The sequence below is a fragment of the Seriola lalandi genome, unplaced genomic scaffold (genome assembly GCF_002814215.2).
Source record: "Seriola lalandi dorsalis isolate HSWRI2012SDOR001 ecotype SW California unplaced genomic scaffold, Sedor1 jcf7180002054556, whole genome shotgun sequence".
Classification (NCBI taxonomy): domain Eukaryota; kingdom Metazoa; phylum Chordata; class Actinopteri; order Carangiformes; family Carangidae; genus Seriola; species Seriola lalandi.
In genome coordinates, this window is record NW_019525109.1 from 1356066 (window position 1) to 1374155 (window position 18090).

The following is an 18090-nucleotide window of genomic DNA, read 5'->3' on the forward strand; positions in this document are numbered from 1 at the left end:
ATCCTCCGCCCTGTTCCCTCTATGATGGTTAGCTATTCACCCTGCCTTTGAGTATGGCCGTTAAAGATAAGGTATAAACACTTTTGATTTCCAAACCACTTCTTTCCCAGCATACACCAGCTCTAAAACGAACAGATTGTCGGATAGCTTTGGAATCCCTTTGACCCCGAACAGTTCAGATGTTGGATTAGCGTTGTCTGTGTGTCCCGCCGCTTCTGTATCTTCCCAAACCAGTGATCCATCATTTACACCCACTTCACGCCATGACCTGTCAGCTGTGCAGCGGTGAGGTTGAAGTTGCTGTGTCTGCTGGGAACTTTCATTTGTTACACAACTATTTTTGCGGCACTTTTCATGTGAACAACTGAGTGCAGCGTTATGAATGTCTGAGACTGTCTGGAAATGTGCAGCATTATCCCCATTTTTAAACCATGTCGTTTATTGTTTGCTATTAAGAATAATACAATGTTATGTTTATATTCAGTGCCGAGTAGAAGCTCTTTCAGCTTTCTAATCTAGTCTATTACCGACCCCCTTAAAACCTTTGCAAGTACACAGCTCTCTAAATGGGATAACTGCCCTTTGTTAGTGAAGGTTAACATCTGAAGGACTTTCTGATTGAATGGGAGGAAAAGAGTCGTCTCAGCAGGTTTACCAAGAAGCTCTCAAAGCTGCCTCGTACTCTACGTGTGTGTTAACAGATACCTGAGGTGTGCGGATGGATGATTTTTAGCTTTTAAAAAAACCTTGTTTAACCCTGTTTAATTAATATAAAGCCGTGAACCATGTGATGTGTCGTAGCTATTGGGAAGTTTGCTTCAGTTTTTGGATGGACTCACTCAGCTTTGCCAGCGGGGCAGCTGGTCGTCCTTCTGCAGTTTGACACAAGGTTGAAGCCAGCGTAATTAGGAATATCTTACATTGCAGTACACACACACACACACACACACACACACACACACACACACACAGATTTTTATGGAGCCTGCTGTGGGTATTGGGAAGTATAAGAGTATAGTGTTCTAGCTCCTGCTGTGTTTAATAAAAGCTTTTGTGCTGATAAATGATCCTCTTTAGTGTAATTAAACGATAACTGTGTGTGGAGGGTGGGAGTGTGTGAATCGACCCTGAGCACTAGGATCATTGAATTTGAGTGTGGTTATTTATTGATCGGGCAGACAGTTTTTCATATGGTCAACTTTTATTTCAGCTTGACGGTATGTTAATAATATAAAAGTTACTGATTTGAAATCAGCTGGGCAGAAGAAAAAACAACAACTGCTGAGACTCTGAGCTCAGACCCGTTGCAGCTGAGCGGCTCGCCGGCCAACGGCAGAGAGACTGTGGTTTTTCTGGGCAGATGTGAATGTGTGTTGTTTTATCAATGTGACATGAAGAGCGCACATGCACCCAGCGAACCTTCCTGGGTTACATGAAGGTTAAAAAGCGTCACCAGCCGGCGGCAGTGTGATGCTGCTGCCGCCGCAGAAATGTGTTTGCCCCGAGACCCACAGTGACCTCAACACCAGCGCTAACATGAGTGATCTCACACAAACCCCGGGAGCTGCCCGTCCCCTCGTCTGTGTATGGATTTTTTTTTTCTTAGGCTATTTCTCTTCTGCTCCCCTCCCTCTTTCATCATCTTGTCTTTGTCCCACACTGGTTATCTCAACCTGGAACTTCCCTCTGTGTCTGATCTGACCCCAGTCAAAGTGAGAGCCTCCTAAAGACTGTAGTTTAATACATTTTCCAGTAGCTTTCCGCTCGCCCCCCAAGCTCGGCTTGTTCTTTCAATTTCCTCATGTCATCTTGCCTCCAGCTGTTAGTCCCCTGCATCCTCCCTGAATCACTCAGACAGAGAAATGGGAATGCTGGAGTTACACTGCCACCTACTGTGCTCAGATAAAACAACTTTACTGGACTTAAAAATCACCTAAACATTGATCAGTGTTGTATGAACCTAAGCTGAAAACTGAATTTATTGTATATTATTGTTGTGAGCTGAAAACAATTTGTCAGTTGATTGACAGAAAATGAATCAGCAACAATGTTGGCAATCAGTCATTTCAGTGGTTTAATCGAGCAAAAGCTGTGCAACTTTTCTCAGTTTAATGTCACTCAAATCAATATCTTTGGATTTAGGATGGATGGCACCATAAAAGAAGATATTTAAAGATGTTTGACCTGAACTGCACTTCACATTTTATCATTTAAAGGACAAGAAAAAGTAGGAGAAATACATGAATGAATAAATACAACCATGTCCCTAAGGTCGTTCCTGGTGGACAAAAACTGAACAAACAATGGAGCAGATGAATGAAGAGGCTGTTTGGACATTTCTAAAAATCCTGCCTACAGCCAACACAAGTTCAAAATGTGGCTGGCTTTTAATTCTATATGATATTTAATAACCTCATCGTATGACCTGCTGTATTTTATATTCTTATAATTCTGCTGTTCTCACATCTATAACTCTCTGTCTCTCTGTTTCAGGTGGAGACAGAGAGTCAGGAGCTCGTCGACGGCTCTCTCATCGACCTTTGTGGCGCGACTCTGCTGTGGCGCACAGCTGAAGGCCTGTCACGCACTCCCACCCTCAAACACCTGGAGGCGCTGCGGCAGGAGATCAACGCGGCCCGCCCTCAGTGTCCCGTGGGCTTCAACACGCTGGCCTTCCCCTCGATGCGTCGCAAGGACACGCCTGACGAGAAGCAGCCTTGGGTCTACCTCCAGTGCGGCCACGTGCACGGCTACCACAACTGGGGCAACCACCGCGAGGAGAGGGAGGGCCGAGAGGGCCGGCACAGGGAGTGTCCGATGTGCCGAGCCAAAGGGCCGTACGTCCCGCTGTGGCTGGGCTGTGAGGCGGGGTTTTACGTGGACGCCGCCCCGCCCACTCACGCCTTTAACCCCTGCGGCCATGTTTGTTCAGAGAAGACGGCGGCCTTCTGGAGTCAGATCCCACTGCCGCACGGCACACACACCTTCCACGCCGCCTGCCCCTTCTGTGCCCAACAGCTGACTGGCGAGCAGGGCTACGTCAGACTCATCTTCCAGGGACCCCTCGACTAGCAGGGGCGCCCTCAGCATCCCGTGAGGGAGGCGGAGCGGGGAGTTTTCTGATTGGACACTGACCCTGCATTGAAAACGGGGACCTACCCAGATATGTTTTCTTTCCTCTACAGTTAAATATAAACTTTTTTCTGGACTTTTTGTCTCTCTCATTTTTAAGTGACCTTTGTATTGCTTTTTCATGAATGACAACAAAGATTTCTATATTTTCATGTGAAACCAGAGACACAAAAACCAAACAAAGAACACTGCTGGGTAAACTTTTTGTGTTTGTTTCTCGGAAAGAACTTCTAACAACAGTATTTATCTAAATTACTAACATACCGTAGTGCAAACATACGGTTTTTATTCATGTTTATTGTTGCAATATACATCTGTGTACATCTGTTAGAGCTAATTTAAACAAAGATGTTTATTTATGGCCCAGGAACCATTGCTCCATTCTTTATCTGTCAGATATGCCTAACTTCAATACTATTTAGCATTTTTAATTTGAAAATACAGTATATTGTTAATCAGATATAAAGTTCTAGGTGTTTTCTGAGGGTTTCAGTCCGTGTCTTTCTCTCATGTTCACCTCTCAGATCTGTTTGTCGTATTTATACACCCTGTCTTCTGGCGTGCTCTCACTGTGTGTGTTAACCGTTCAGTTATACTTCTCTCTCATTAGGCATCACCATGGCCTTCTCACATTCAAAGCAATAGGTTTGGAATGGAAACCTCCTAAAGCATTATGGGAAACTGAGTCGTCTAGGCGTTTTTGTAAACACTCAGACAGCTTGAATGACAGCTCCCTCCCTTTAAAGTCCGAGTGAAACGTTTCTGTGGGTGAGTGATTTTTTAATTTTTTTTCTCTGATCACAGGTTAGCCATGATACCGCAGCTATGTAGCTAATGTCCCACATCACACACACACACACACACACACACACACACACACACACACACACACACACACTATAACCAGACCTGGTCAAATACTTTTTATGATATTAAAAGTGGAAAGGAACTTGCTCATAGAAAGTGATGGTACAACAATAAGAATACAGATGTTATTAAAATGATAAGAAGTATTGCAGCAGACCAGTGTGGACAGTCTGGTTTATTCTGCTTCTCTGCTCTGGTGTTTGGGGCTTACCTGCACAGGTGCACAAACAGTAATGATCATTATTTTGCCAGATACAGTATTACAATCAGTATTAATGTTAGTTATTTTTGTTGAAATGTTGGCATCTTACAACAACATCCTGACTGTTTTCAAAATGAAGTAAAATGCTGACTCCTGCCAGTATTGTAAAATAATGATGTGTTTTATTTTGAAAAGCTTTGATTCACTGCACCATATTCGGGCATGATTTGAAATACTAGCCATGATTTGATCATCAATACTTATAATACTGTCACCTGAGTTGTGCAGGAAGCCTCATCCATTTCATACATCAAGTAAGCAACTAAACACACTCCACAATAAAACTGTAGCTGTTTGACTCAGGTTTGATGCACGCAAACACATGCATGGCTTCAGCTTACAATACTCTCTTCATGGATGTGCGAGTGTACTTATCAGGGCTTCGTATTCATTTGTGCTTTCCAAATAATGTATAGGAGCCGTCCCCACAGAGCATTATAGGGCTGACGAGCTCCACAGCATGAGTATAAAATATTTGGACCTCCTACTCTACTGAAAACCATGATGAGTTTTATGTTTATATATTTCAGCTGTTCTGTCACGGTGGTGCCATCAGATAAATCTGGTACGAGTGCCTCTTGTCTAAAACTATGAATACTAAGTATGAATACTTCAGTTTAATTAAAATAAAGTCTGTGAGGTAGCAAAACAACAAAAAGAAAGTCTCGGCTGCTGTCTGGTAAATGAAGTGGAGACGGTCCATCAAAGGTCCACTTCTGAGTAAACTTGGCTAATTTTTCTAAAGAACATTTTAAGCTTCAATTATTCATCATTTTTGTATCAAAGTTGTGATTTTAAGAGAGCAGTTTTTTAATCACAGCAGCTGTGGTTTTATTTGTTTATAGTTTGATAAATTTCTGGGGCATTTTATGCTTTTATTAGATAGAAATTAGAAAAATGAAACAAAAAGATGGAGACATGCAACAAAGATCCCATCACCAGTCACAAACCGTAGACACTGGAGTTCATGGTCCCTGCCTCAGTGATTGCAGTGCACACGGCTTCTATCTGCTGCTGGAAGATCATGTGATATTCTTGAAAGCTTGAAAACAGCTACTAAATGGACCCTCTTGTTAGACTGTTATGTCAACTACTGTTTCTAAAGGCCAGAATGAATCCAGGCAGCAAATACAAACTAATTTTCACATAAAAACAATAAAGTAATCACACTATGCCCCTTCTCCTCCACTATAGTGGGTATAATAGTGTGACTACGTGTAGAGAAGTCGATCCTGATATTTTGAGTGAAAGCACAAATTCTCCCTGACTCCTGCCGCGTACACAGAACACATCCTGCAACGCCATGTTGGTCCACTTTGCTCCTGCTGCTGCAGTCGGCAAGAGAAGGAGACACACACTCCAACTGTAGAAACTAAACAGCAGTGCAGCAGCTTTACTGGTCAGAGTCTCTTCCAAACTGTCCACAACACCTTCCTCAGTGCACAGAGCCTCTGCAGGTTTCCTTAGCGTATGTGTGAAGTGTGTGTGAGAGTGAGATTGTAATTTATGTGATCATGATGATTGTATGGAGTGTCTGGGTAACACGTCTTCAGTTAGTGTGTGTTCATGTGTCCACACAGTAGTTCTCCACACACAGATCATTTTCATCAGTACCCCCCCCCCTCCCCCAGTGCTCGGACTGCAACACACCAACTCACCTCAGGGAGAAAAACAATGACCTGTGTCTCTCACACAAACAAACACACACACACACACACTGCTAAAATCTTCTGAGGATACCTCATAAGTTAAAAAGTCTGTTCTGGATTTAAAGGTTTGTGTCTTCCCTCTCCTTCACCCAGTCTTGTTTTGGTTTTCTCTTGTGGCGCCGTGTCTCTCTCTCTCTCTCTCTCTCTCTGAATAAAGTGTGTGTAAGGGCTTCACTCTGTCTCTGTACTGTTATCTCAGCTTTGTTTCTTCACGTACACGTCCGTCAGTCTGTCGCACCTCCCCTCACTCGCTCTTCTTCTTCTCGGTGTCTCCTTGTGCTTACTAAGGCAAAAGCAAAGAATGTTTCCAGCAAACACTTTTTTGTAACAACTTTAAACAATAAAGTGTAAAAGTGACACGTTTGACTGTGTGTGTGTTTTATTTGAATGGCCAGTAACAAAATCTGTTTTTCAGTTTAGAAATCTAAAGCAGAGAGTAGGATATTTATGTTACTTATTTATTTGTGTTGTGATAAACAAACTCTCAACCTAACCCTGAAATTAGTTAGTTTAGTCAACTCAAGGCATCAACATGTCAAAAAATGTCACATCATAGTATAATAAGGTATAAAACATTATATTATAGTAAGGCATAAATCATAGTATACTAAGGATAAAACGTCCTAGAATTAATTATAAGAATGACATTTCTAGTCATTTTGTGTTAATTTCAATTTCTCCTGCTCACATCTTTTTGATGTCACCTGTCCTGATTCATTAAAAAAAAAAAAATCTTTATGGAAAAGAAGAAGATGCCAAATACTGGATCAGATAGAAAAACAAATACAATTCTTAAACGTTTCAGTTCTGTCCTGTGATCTTCGTTGTGTTTCTCTTCTTTGTATTTCGCCTCATTGACACCAGACTTGAAACCATCGTACAGTTAATGTTATTATTCATTAACTTTTTCATCCGTCTGAATGAAGTTGACTAAATGAAGCGATGGTGGGTGCACACACACAAGGGATGACACATGCTCAGTAGTTCATATTGCACTTTATTCAGCTCTGAGGAGGCAGAACTGGGCGCAGACCTCGTCACTGTCACAGATCAACATTTATTGCTTTTGGGCTGCCAGGCCGCACGTCTCACATCTCAAGTATTCTCACACTAAAACTCTTGCGTACATGGTTTAAAATGTCCCGTCTCGCTTTGTGTGAAGACTCGACGCTGAATGACGAGATGGACAGAGAGGAAACAGGAGAGATTTGACACCTTAATGGAGGCAGAAGGTTTCATACAACATGTGAACATACTGATAAAAACAAAGAAATAATGCACAATGTGACATTTTTCATTATCTACATCACACTGGGACAATATAAATAAAGGCCTTCACTTTGAAATGAATATAATTTTAACTATTACGTAACATTTCATGGCATTGTCACATATCAGACCTGGACAGACACGGATCATTACAGTCCAAAAGCTACAGGGCAGAACAAAGACAAGAGGTTGTTCGGGCATCACATGGGTGACAGCTTGGTTCCTTTCTATGGCACAAACTCCTGCGAGCTTTACAGTCTTTACCAGGTGAGTCTGGACACTGCAGGTGGAAATACGCTCTACGCTCTATAACCTGGGAATCACAGGAGAAAGGTTCAAAATATATTTCTTAGCACAAACTTCACTTCAGGCTTGACTTCTGCACGGTTCAACAAATTCACAACGCACAGTTTTGTTTCTTGTTTTAAGTTAACACTGCGCTGATTGATATCTTTATTAATAAGATAATAATTATTAACAGTGGATCAAATGACTACAGAGTTTTTTTTGTGTGTGTGTGTCTTTCAGCCCATTGTTTTGGTGACGTCACACTGCTCCAATAAACCCACTGCACGCTACCTGCCATGAACATATCACAGCTGATCTGTAGAACCGGGTCGAGTTGCTGTAGCGAGGTCTTTTCTATTTGTGCTAGAAATAAACGCTCTAAACTCCTCCGTCACTTCAGAAAGCAGATTACTTCTCTACGTACGTACATTATGTGATTGCATTAGCAGTGCTGTAGGTGCACACTGAGGATGAAGCTGATGATGATGATGATGATCAGGTTTGTTCCTCATTCATCTCTATTTTCAGTATTTTGACAGGTTTGTATTTTTCTGGCCAGGAAACAGTGAAAATCATGAGTTAAAACTAGAATTTAAAAAATAAAAATCTGAAATGTTGATTTTCTCTCTATAATGAATATAGCTCATTATGTAAAGTGACAGCTATGATTAGCTCTTTATTAATACTATTACAGTTTTATATTATATAATAAACAGCCTGTAGAGGGCAGTATATGCAAGCTACACACACTCCCAACAACCAACCGTGTAAACTACGTCCTAATGTACCACTGCACATGCGATCACACACAGCCTTCGGGGAAACGCCACTTCCTCTCACAATCTGTTGTCGGGTAAAGAGGACAAACAGGTCACATGACTGGGATAAAGCCAAGTAGGTCACATGATGGGGTAGGGGGTAGGGGGTAGGTGGTGGGGTGGAAAAGGCCTCAGTGGTCCAGGATGCGGAGGTTGCCGGAGACGATTTTGTTTTCCAGCATGGAGCCGGCAGGAATGTCGATCCGATCTCCGTGGTTGGCGATGATGATGACGGTGCCCTGTGAGGAGGAAGAGTGATGGGTTTAGTTCGGCGGTGGAAGATGTCCTCATTTACTCAGGTAAAGTAGGTACAGGTACGTCAAAACTGCACAAAGCACAGAACCTGAGTAAATGCACGTGGTTACTTTCCACCCCTGGTTTAGTTTTTGGCTGAATGACATTTTCAAGCCAGGACGTGATTAAAGCAATAAATCACGGACCGCTCTCTGAAAGCTTCTGTTACGTCCTCTCATTACATCTTTGTTCAAATGTACGTGACCTGAGAGCTGAGACCAGATTATGATCTCTCAGGGTTGCATTTAAAGGTCAGTGAAATTTAAGGATTTCTCTGTATCTTTTCACTCACAGCTGCCTCAAGTGTTTCTCCAGAATTCATCTCTGCCACATGAACAAATATAGAAGCTAAAAAAATCCCCAGCGGTTTGCAGCCTTTTTAAGATCCACAGTCTGGTACCATCAGTGTGGGCAATATAAATATTGCAATGGTCTTTCTGGGTTATCGAGTCCAACCAAAGACATTTCTGCGCGTTTAGAACTAATCTGAATCTAATTTTGTGGTGAAGTGACATTTGTTCCCCTTTAAAAGCCTTTTGAAATCCACTTTGATTTTACATGAGAGTTGACAGTGAGCACAGTGCAGCAGATACATACAAATCATCATTTTCCTCGTCTCATATCCAGTAAAACTTCATTCTGAGTGAAGCCGTTTACCTTGAGCGACACGTTCTTCCCAAAGGTGACGTCTCCAGACACGGTGAGGTGGTCGAGCTCCAGCATGTCGGGGATGCTCTCGAAGCGGGTCAGGTACTCCTGCACCTGAGCACAGACGGACACGAGAGGACATTTGTTTATCCTACTGTATGTGAGGGTCAGGATCTATCTGATCACCTCCAGCCACATTAATCCTTTAGCAAAAAAAAATGCATGCATTGTATTCATTTCCATATTTAACTATTGATTAATTTACTGTGTCACTTTTGGTCTCAGATAAAAGCTTAAAAGAAAATCACTTCTGGAAAACGTTAAAACCACACGTCTTTGCGGGCATTGAACTAAACTTTTAACATCTGCTGTTTAGTTTTATATCTGAGCCGATGACAGCAACACATCCTCTAACCACGACAGCGTTGTCATCGTCACCTGGGTGAAGGAGCTGCCCAGTTTGACGTGCGGCGTGGTTGGGAACTCTCTCTTGGGGCTCATGGTGAGAGAGCCGGCGTCCAGGCTGTACAGGTTGGACATGACCAGCAGAAGGTCCGACGTGGTCTTGACGGGCAGGAAGCGGCTGCGAGGTACATTTATTCCCAGGGCGTTGTCGAAGCTTTTGATGGCTGCGCCCACCGCCGTCTCCAGCTGGATGACGTTCTGTCCACCGTCAAGCGTCTGAGGGTGAACGAGAGGAGGGAGAAGTTAGTTGCAGTTAGTGCTGTGATTTTATCCGAGTTCTCTCACACACATGAACCTACTTGAGAAACATTGGCAAGATTTGAATCCATTAATGAGCCACAAAGAACCATAAAAAACTCAGTTTCCAAGTTTGACCTTTTGTTTTTACATAGAAAAAGCTGAATCATGTCTAAAAAGTCTTATTAGACACTATATAGTTTATAATAATACTGGACATAACTCACATTGTTAATCTGCTTGGCCTGCCTTGGCAACAGTCAGTTAACTGTTTAGTCATACTAGTAAAACTAATTTGAATTGGAAATTGTTACGTAACTGCTTCCAAAGAATTTTTGCAGCTGAAACATCTGTGATTCACTTTGAACACATCTGTTGTGTGGTTGATTTAAAACCTCGTTTCTCCAGAAATATCAAACCGTCACGTCTTGCTGGTCATGATGGTTTTCAGCTTCATCAGCAGAGGGTTTTACCATGTGGCTCCTAATAAAATAATACTCCTCGTTTGACTGGCTGGGAAACCACCAACTGATTCTTTCTTTGATAATATCTGCACCAGTTCTGTTCTGGTTATATGTTTGCACAGGAGGAACTTACACTGAAAGCACTTTAACGAGGGGTCTTTAATTATCATCATTACAGCAAGCACAAACTGTTCCAGCGGCCTTGTGGACATACTAGAAAAACTTTCTCGAAAACCACACAGGTGGATAGGACAGCGAGTAATGATATAATGATCTGGGTCACAGGTAAAACTGTGAGAAGGAATTATGTAACACTGACCACTTCATGGACGTTTTTATCTTGGGTGTCTCCCATGTGCGGAGCTGTAACGGGAACCGTCACCCCTCTAACCCTGTAGTTTTAGTTCTGCACTCTTAGAAGGCACCACACATACAGTTACGTAAAGCCGCACAGTTATCAGCCGTTATGTAACACTCACTGTGTCACGGTGTGTGATTTTTGTAACCAAGGGCTGGAAAATTACATCTATTGGCCGAGAAAGCAATAATCAGGACTGAGGCTGCTGCGGTTCGGCAGTGAATTTATTACGCCGGCTGCAGATTTGCATACCCTGAGGCGGCGCTCCTCTGCTGGGGGGGGGGGGCGAGCACAACCAAAATAACATCAAGTCACATCAAGTCACATTTGTTTGCTGCAGTGCTTCTAACAGGACTGCTCTGTCACCAGGAGCTTTGGAGGACAGTGAAGGACAAACATGGAGTCTTAAAATGATGCTCCAACAAATGACGCTCACACCTTTCCTTCATGTTAATTCAAGCAGCAAGTTTTTAACTACCTCGCTCTATGCTTCATTAAAAAGAAAATGAACTATATGCAACCGTGTGTGAGAGCTGCAGCAACAAGCTCGATAAGTAGAGCAGAATGAGATGCAGCTTTAAATTTTAAGTCACAGAAGTGACGTTTGTGGGGGAAATTAAACTTTTAAATTCAGCTTTGGCTCTCTTATGCCATCCCACACACACACACACACACACACACACACACACACACACACACACACACACACACACACAGCTGAAAATGGAGTCCAAGTAGGGCAGATGAGCCACAGGAGAGGTGACCAGAAAAGTGGATTGGTTTGAAGCTGCTTTTCTTCTCCTTTGTGTGCAAAAACCTCACGACAACAAACAGCTCAGAAAGTGGAGTTGTGCAGGAATGCAAACACACATACACACAGAGAGGCTTCCAAATATGAGTCTCCTCTGCAAGCGTAGATTGTTTTTGTTTTTTATTTTAGCAAGATATGATTTATTCAGAAGTGGTGGTCTCCGTGGAGGAGAGAGCTGCAGATATCTCTCTGCTCTGCTGTGCGAGGCGTCTGTTCCCGACACGACGGGGTGGACGGGGTGAAACAGCGCAGATGATGTTGTTGTGGGAGGTCGGCTGGTTAGTTAGAGTGAATTGTTTTTATCTGAGCATCTATTGCACACTCAGCCGTCCCTGTGTGGTCCCTCTTTCAACTGGTCCCCTCAGGGTTTCAGACTCACATGGACGATCCAACAACAGACTATTACAAGGACATGAGTCATTTCACTCTGATGGCTTCCATAATTTATTGAAAGAGAGGGAAGAGGAAGAAACATAAAGACGAGAGCATCTTGCAAGGCAGCAGATTTCAGGAGACTTACAGTATCGCTCCCACTGAGGGGAAAAGCCTGTGTTGTCGAACAGAAGGGAAATGTAAACAGTCGACATCTGACAGACACTGTGAGTCTCTCCTCATACAAAACTGTGACAACTGCCCCCCCCCCCCCCCCCCCCAATACCCTCCATTTGTACCTTAAGTTCTCACAATTAGGGGATTTTGACGGCTGTAAACAGGAAGTATAACGTTGCCATGGAATCCGTGAGTTAGCGATAAGCTACAACTTATCCTTATTATAAGTTCTGTATTACTGGGATCGTCTTTCTTCTGTCATTTCTAAGAGGATTCATGGACATTTATTCACGATGGACATTAGACATAATAACATTCTCAGTAAGTCTATTTTACACTGAATCTAAAAATGTGTGTATCAGATCCGCGTGTTCAGATGTGACTGAGTGACTCTGAGAAGCAGCACCTCCCCTTTCAACCTCGGGGGAGCCGCGGCTCACAGTCTGAAAACCTCAGATCTACAGGGTTTATGTTGTTGCTGTGAAACACAGGGTTAAGACTCATGCTAGATGTCCTGGTGGGAGCTGTGTTAGTCAGCCATCGTCACCAAAATCTTTGTAAAGCACTGATGTTAACATGTTTTCACAGCAGTGACGGCCATATGTGATAAATGCCGGTCCTCAGAAGCAACTTTAAATCATACTTCTTTCATGTGCGAGAGATTCAAACCTTCTGGCGTCGCCTCTTTCACATCAGAGGTAATGACCTTATAAATAATATAGAATCAAATCCTTTATTAATCATCTGCAGCTCATCTGAATCAATGCTACACAACTGAATTGTTGTTATCTATGGGAAGCTACTGAATAACCTCTTCACTCACCTTGGGGTTGACTATGATCTCCATGTCCATTGCTTTCTGCTCCTGCAGCCTCTTGATAGCAGCCAGAGAGATCCACAGGTTGTTGGTGTTGAAGATCTTGAACTTTGAGACCGACTTGAATTCGTCCACGTGGGCCTTGGGCACCTGGGCGATCTCCAGCAGACGCAGCTTTCCTTCGTACTGGATCAGCGTGCCACCCTGAAAGTAAGAGTTGGCATTTTTCACAGCACGTTCTGTCCGTGTGAGTGTCTGACTTCAATCTGGATTTTTAATAAGGACTGTTAAAAGTTGTTTTTTAGAGTAATAAAAGTTGGTTGGTGTTAGTTTTCCATTCTGCTAAAAAATCCTTTTTATTAGTCATGTCATAATTGAAAACAGTAGTCCAGTAGTTGCTATTTAACTGACGTCCACTAGAAAGTAAGTTATGATATCACCAAGAGTGCTGTAAAAATCCTCCCTCGGCCTCCGTCACCTTATAACACCTGCTGTAAATGCTGCTGTGGACGAAGCCATTCAGAGCTTCAGTTTCAGACTATCTTCGGTTAAAGGTTTAATATTTTCCTCATATAAAAGTGATCAACCATCACTTATGACCCAGTGGGAGTGTGTTGAGGTGGATTTAATCTGCCTGTATCTTCTCATTCTCCTCTTATTGTTCTGTGTTCAGGACGTTTCTGGGCGGCAACCTTTGAGCAAAGTGGGTGTGCAGCCCCCTGCCCTCCGCTCTCTCTCTGTGTCGTGGATGTACCTGTGTCTTCGACCTTCCCACAGGTGTGTACAAAGGTGTGGGTGTGTTTATTTGTGCTTTAGAACGTAGCTGCTGTTTTACAATCAAACACCACTCCCTGTCCTCATTTACTCTTTAGCTCACTCAACCACAGCTGCTCTCTCTCTCTCTCTCTCTCTCTCTCTGACCCAAACAGAAAAGAACAAACCCTGTATATCATAACCCGCTGTTTCCGGGCGAACCCAGACCTCCTCCTCCTGCTCCACATACCTTGACGTCGGCACGTGTCTTGTCCGTCACCTCCATGATGAACTCGCAGCGCTTGCCGTTGGGCTGGCTGACCAGGTGGTGCAGGATGTGGAGGTCCACGGTGGCCCCCAGGTTGTCGATGTTGGACACAAAGATGTACTCCTTGCCCTGCGAGATCAGCTCGTCCAACAGGCCCGAGTTGTAGAAGCTGGCGTAGATGTCGCCGTGGCCCGGAGGGTACCAGCCTTCTGCGTTTTGCCCCGTCATGGTCAGACTTGTGGCCACAGGGAGGAGGGACTCTTTGTTGATGCGAGGGTACCTGGACAGAGGAAGAGTCGTTTGAGTGAGGCAACAATATCGCGAACCACGATTTGATTTTGATCGGTCAGTAGTTTGTTTGTTGACTGGTTTTGGAACAGGTTAGGAGTTCAGCATCAGTTACCATGGTGATTTACCCCAGTAAGAAGCAAACTACCGTCGTCAGACTGAAAACTCAAGAGTTAAACCTGAAATTCCTCAAATCCTGCTTCGTAGTACAGGCCTCAGATGACAGCGGGGGGGTTTTCTTTCATTACACTGGTCGATCTATTCTTTCTTATTGTAAATAAATGATTTTTCTTTAGGTGCCAAGTCTTCGAGGCCGGCTTTGACGCAACCATTTACAGTAAATACTTAACTGCATGATGAAATATAACATCTGAGTATCGTTTTCTGTTCGTATGTATATGGTCTGTATCTCTTATATACAATATTCTGTGAATCTCATGTATTCAGCAGATAAACAGCACAAAGAGAAAAGCATTAAGCCAGGGAGACTTCACAGCAGGACTTCAAACAACACCCTCATGAAATCAACTTCCAAGAAGGCAGATGAGGCAACAAGCCAAAGAGTCCAAGCCATCATCGCCGTGTGCATTAAACTGATCAAAGGGTTTCTGAGAAGGATCCGCGTCAGGTCGAGTTAACAGACCTCGTCGTGAGGAACAGCTCTGAGTGGGAGCAGGCTGTGTTTTTGGCAGTTTGAGGATATTTCAGAGCGCAGATGAGCTGGTCAGGTGAGAGGAGCTGCACAGTAGAGGCGCGGAGGCCTTATTAATTGAGGATTTATTCCAGACTGTTCCTGGGAAGATGCTTCAGATGAGTGGTTTTGATATGAGCTCATAGACTTCAAAGGTTTCATGTCATCTAAGACCCAAGTCTGAGAACATTTTGTTACTTCTGCAGAAATGTTTTTCCTGTCGTGGATCCAATATCGCTGCCGCAGCAGACACAGTTTTCTTTCCAGGCTACAACAGGACATGAACAAACATCTTATCGAAGAATCACTTCATCATCATTATAAGTAACAACTGAGTAAACATTTGCCTCTTCCTAAAGTTATGATACATTTTTATTTGTCCCGAGAATAGTCGTCGTGTAGATCCTTACAAACATGCTGAATGAATTCCCTACGACATGTTGTTTACATCGGTTTCTGGTCTCCCTCTTCTCCGAGTTTATTGATGCACCGATACCTTATAGGGCAGCGAGTCCAGGGGCACTCGTATCCCAGGGGGCACTTCTGCAGTTGCGAGTGAGTACATAGAAAGCTAATTTAATTTCTTCTAATTCTTTGTGTTAGGAAAAGAAAACAGCCAAACAAGATTACAGATTTATGTGACGCTGATCGGGTTCGTTTACAGTTTTGTTTCCTTGCTGAGCTGCAGCAGAGGGCCAGTAACACAAAGAAGGTGTTTTGTAGTGAAAAGACTGAAACTTTGAAAGATTTGATCTGTTTAAACACGAACTTCTGGAGCCTGGTAATAATTTAACTGAAATCTGGAACCACAGCTGCGGACATTGATTTTGAAACGTGTCCTCGGGGCCTCTGAACGGGAGGAATGGATGGAACTGAACTGACTGCTGCAGGGATCAAACATGTAACCCACATATTACATGGGGGTATTTAGCAATATTGTTTGAGTCTGTCCAAACCTGAACTGCCTTAAGGAAGCTGCTGGAGTTAAAGTCCACCTTAAAGAAGCCGATCAAATATTAACAAACAGCGCAGAGCACCAACAAGGTGTGTGCACCTCCTGTTTGCGTGACGCTAAAAGAGCAGAGCTGGTGTGATTAGGGCTGCAACTCACAGTTATCGTCATCACTGATTAATCTGCCAATTAATCTGTCGATTCCATTGTCCGACACTCGAATATATTCAGTTATCAATTATCAAAATAATTGCTGATTATTTTTCTGTCTGCTGTGCTTCACTGTTTCTTGTTACTTACAGGGAAGGCTAGCTGTCTGAGCAGGATTTGCATTTAGAATGAACTTGATTGCAGTTTATTTTTTCTGCTCATCACTTTGACAGGTAACCCTAGAGTTTTGTTTTGGCTAAAAGATCACAAGAGTGGCTCCACACTTTTGTGTGGATGAAACGAATTGTTTTCTCTCAGCTGGAACATCAGATAGCGTGACGTACGGCTGAATTTAAATTGCCTTTTATGAATTACTCTCACGACCTCGGCCACAGACCTCTTTGTTCTCCTATTGATTGAGGTTTCAACCACTTCCTCTTTGCCGAAATTAAATCTTAGAGCTCCCACGCTGCTGTCTAAAAATGCTTTGTACTACACTCCTTCAAGCACACAGAACATACAAGTGTTTTAAATAATTCAAGGGAAATAGTAAAAAGCAAGTTCCACTTGACTGACAAATGAGACACACCAGGGCATTAAATATTAACAGCTCTCTCCATACATTACATGACGTTCCCTGTCTGGATGCTGCTGTTCTTGACAGTTTTAGCACAGTCAGGAGCAGCACACTGCAGAGACCCAATACACACCAGCGCTTTAGAAGAGGAAGCTGAGTTTTGGGTTCAGTGCTGCTAACTATTAGTGAAATCCACCCATACTGACACTGATCTTTGTGCACTCTCTGTCCAAATCTTCTCTCCAGGTTAACATCTGGAATAACCTCAGGATCCTATCGGTTGATGTAACTGCTTATCAGCGGACTGTGAGGAGTGTTTGCACCAGGCCTGCTGTTACTCAACCTTACATGTGTGTGACGTGTCATTGACGTGGTCTCTCACCTGCTCTGGTTAAAGGTGTGTATCTTGACGCGGTGGTGTGTGTACTTCTGCAGGATCTTCTTTGTGTCTTCGTCTGTGTTGAAGGAGTTCATGAGGACCAGCGGCACATCTGTGTTGTAAGTCTTGTTCAGGTGCTGTGGGACATTAGAAAACAAACACAAACTATGTAAATGCCAACTACATTTAGATTCATGTCTCCAGGCGAGACAGGAGACAAATTTAAAACTGCACCTTCACTGCTCTTCTTGGGGAAACAACAAAGTTTAGGTTAAAGCTAAAAGTTAAAGTTGCAGATTGAAACACATTGATTAGAATTCCTGGATCGGTATCACACATAATAAATACTAAGGAGAACAACAGCACGATATTTCTGTAACTTGTGTCACTAGAGTGAAAATCAAACCTGAGGAGAGACTGAAGCAACTTCTTTTATCAAGATAAGAGAAAACTACAGTGAGGAGAGGAGGAAGATGAGAAATGGGATATGAATCAGGGAGAAGCTGCCGTGAGAAAAGACTGTAAAGAGTTGAATTTCCCGCCTCGGACAGAAAACAGGGAATGATTCGACTTTCCTAAACTAAAGCGAGAGCTTCTTGTTATTAAGAAACCAGGATGGACGTTGGGTGGACATTCACTTCACATATCACGCAGACAAACACTGATCTCTCCCTCTGCATTTAGTTAAATGACAGGGTGAACTGTGAACTGATGTCAGTTTAGGATGGATGTTAAAGTTCAGCCTACTGACGCAGGCTCACACACACACACACACACACACATCATAATACACTGCAAACAGACTAAAAAAGGATTACCTCACATCTTGCTTTCAAGCATGTTGACAGTGGGTGTGTGGAGGTTAAGAGGGGAGGGGTGACAATGACCACCTGGAACATTTTGTACTGTACTGAGCCAGCGACCGGTGCTGGCAATCATAAAGGGCCTATGTGTAGCATTTGACCAATATTACTGCATCTTTTTCTTACAAAACTACAGACTTTATAAAAAGAAATTCCTTCCTGTTGTTACATACAGAGCTCC

The 18090-nt window shown here is 43.1% G+C and overlaps 2 protein-coding genes across 5 annotated transcripts in view; one reads left to right on the forward strand and one right to left on the reverse strand.

Moving 5' to 3' along the window:
* The window catches only part of peli1b (pellino E3 ubiquitin protein ligase 1b), a 41257-nt gene extending 34930 nt beyond the window's left edge, over positions 1–6327 (forward strand). For both annotated transcript variants that reach the window (XM_023415733.2, XM_087176473.1), the window contains exon 7: positions 2494–6327. In XM_023415733.2, the coding sequence (XP_023271501.1) occupies positions 2494–3072 (579 nt within the window). In that variant the 3' untranslated portion in view covers positions 3073–6327. The remainder of the gene's footprint in view (positions 1–2493) is intronic.
* Positions 6328–6947: 620 nt separating this feature from the next.
* The window catches only part of ugp2b (UDP-glucose pyrophosphorylase 2b), a 29138-nt gene continuing 17995 nt past the window's right edge, over positions 6948–18090 (reverse strand). For all 3 annotated transcript variants that reach the window (XM_023415754.2, XM_023415753.2, XM_023415752.2), the window contains 6 exons: positions 17050–17183; positions 13992–14289; positions 12995–13192; positions 9726–9968; positions 9297–9401; positions 6948–8584 (listed from right to left, as the gene is read on the reverse strand). In XM_023415754.2, coding sequence (XP_023271522.1) covers positions 8477–8584; positions 9297–9401; positions 9726–9968; positions 12995–13192; positions 13992–14289; positions 17050–17183 — 1086 coding nt within the window. In that variant the 3' untranslated portion in view covers positions 6948–8476. The remainder of the gene's footprint in view (positions 8585–9296; positions 9402–9725; positions 9969–12994; positions 13193–13991; positions 14290–17049; positions 17184–18090) is intronic.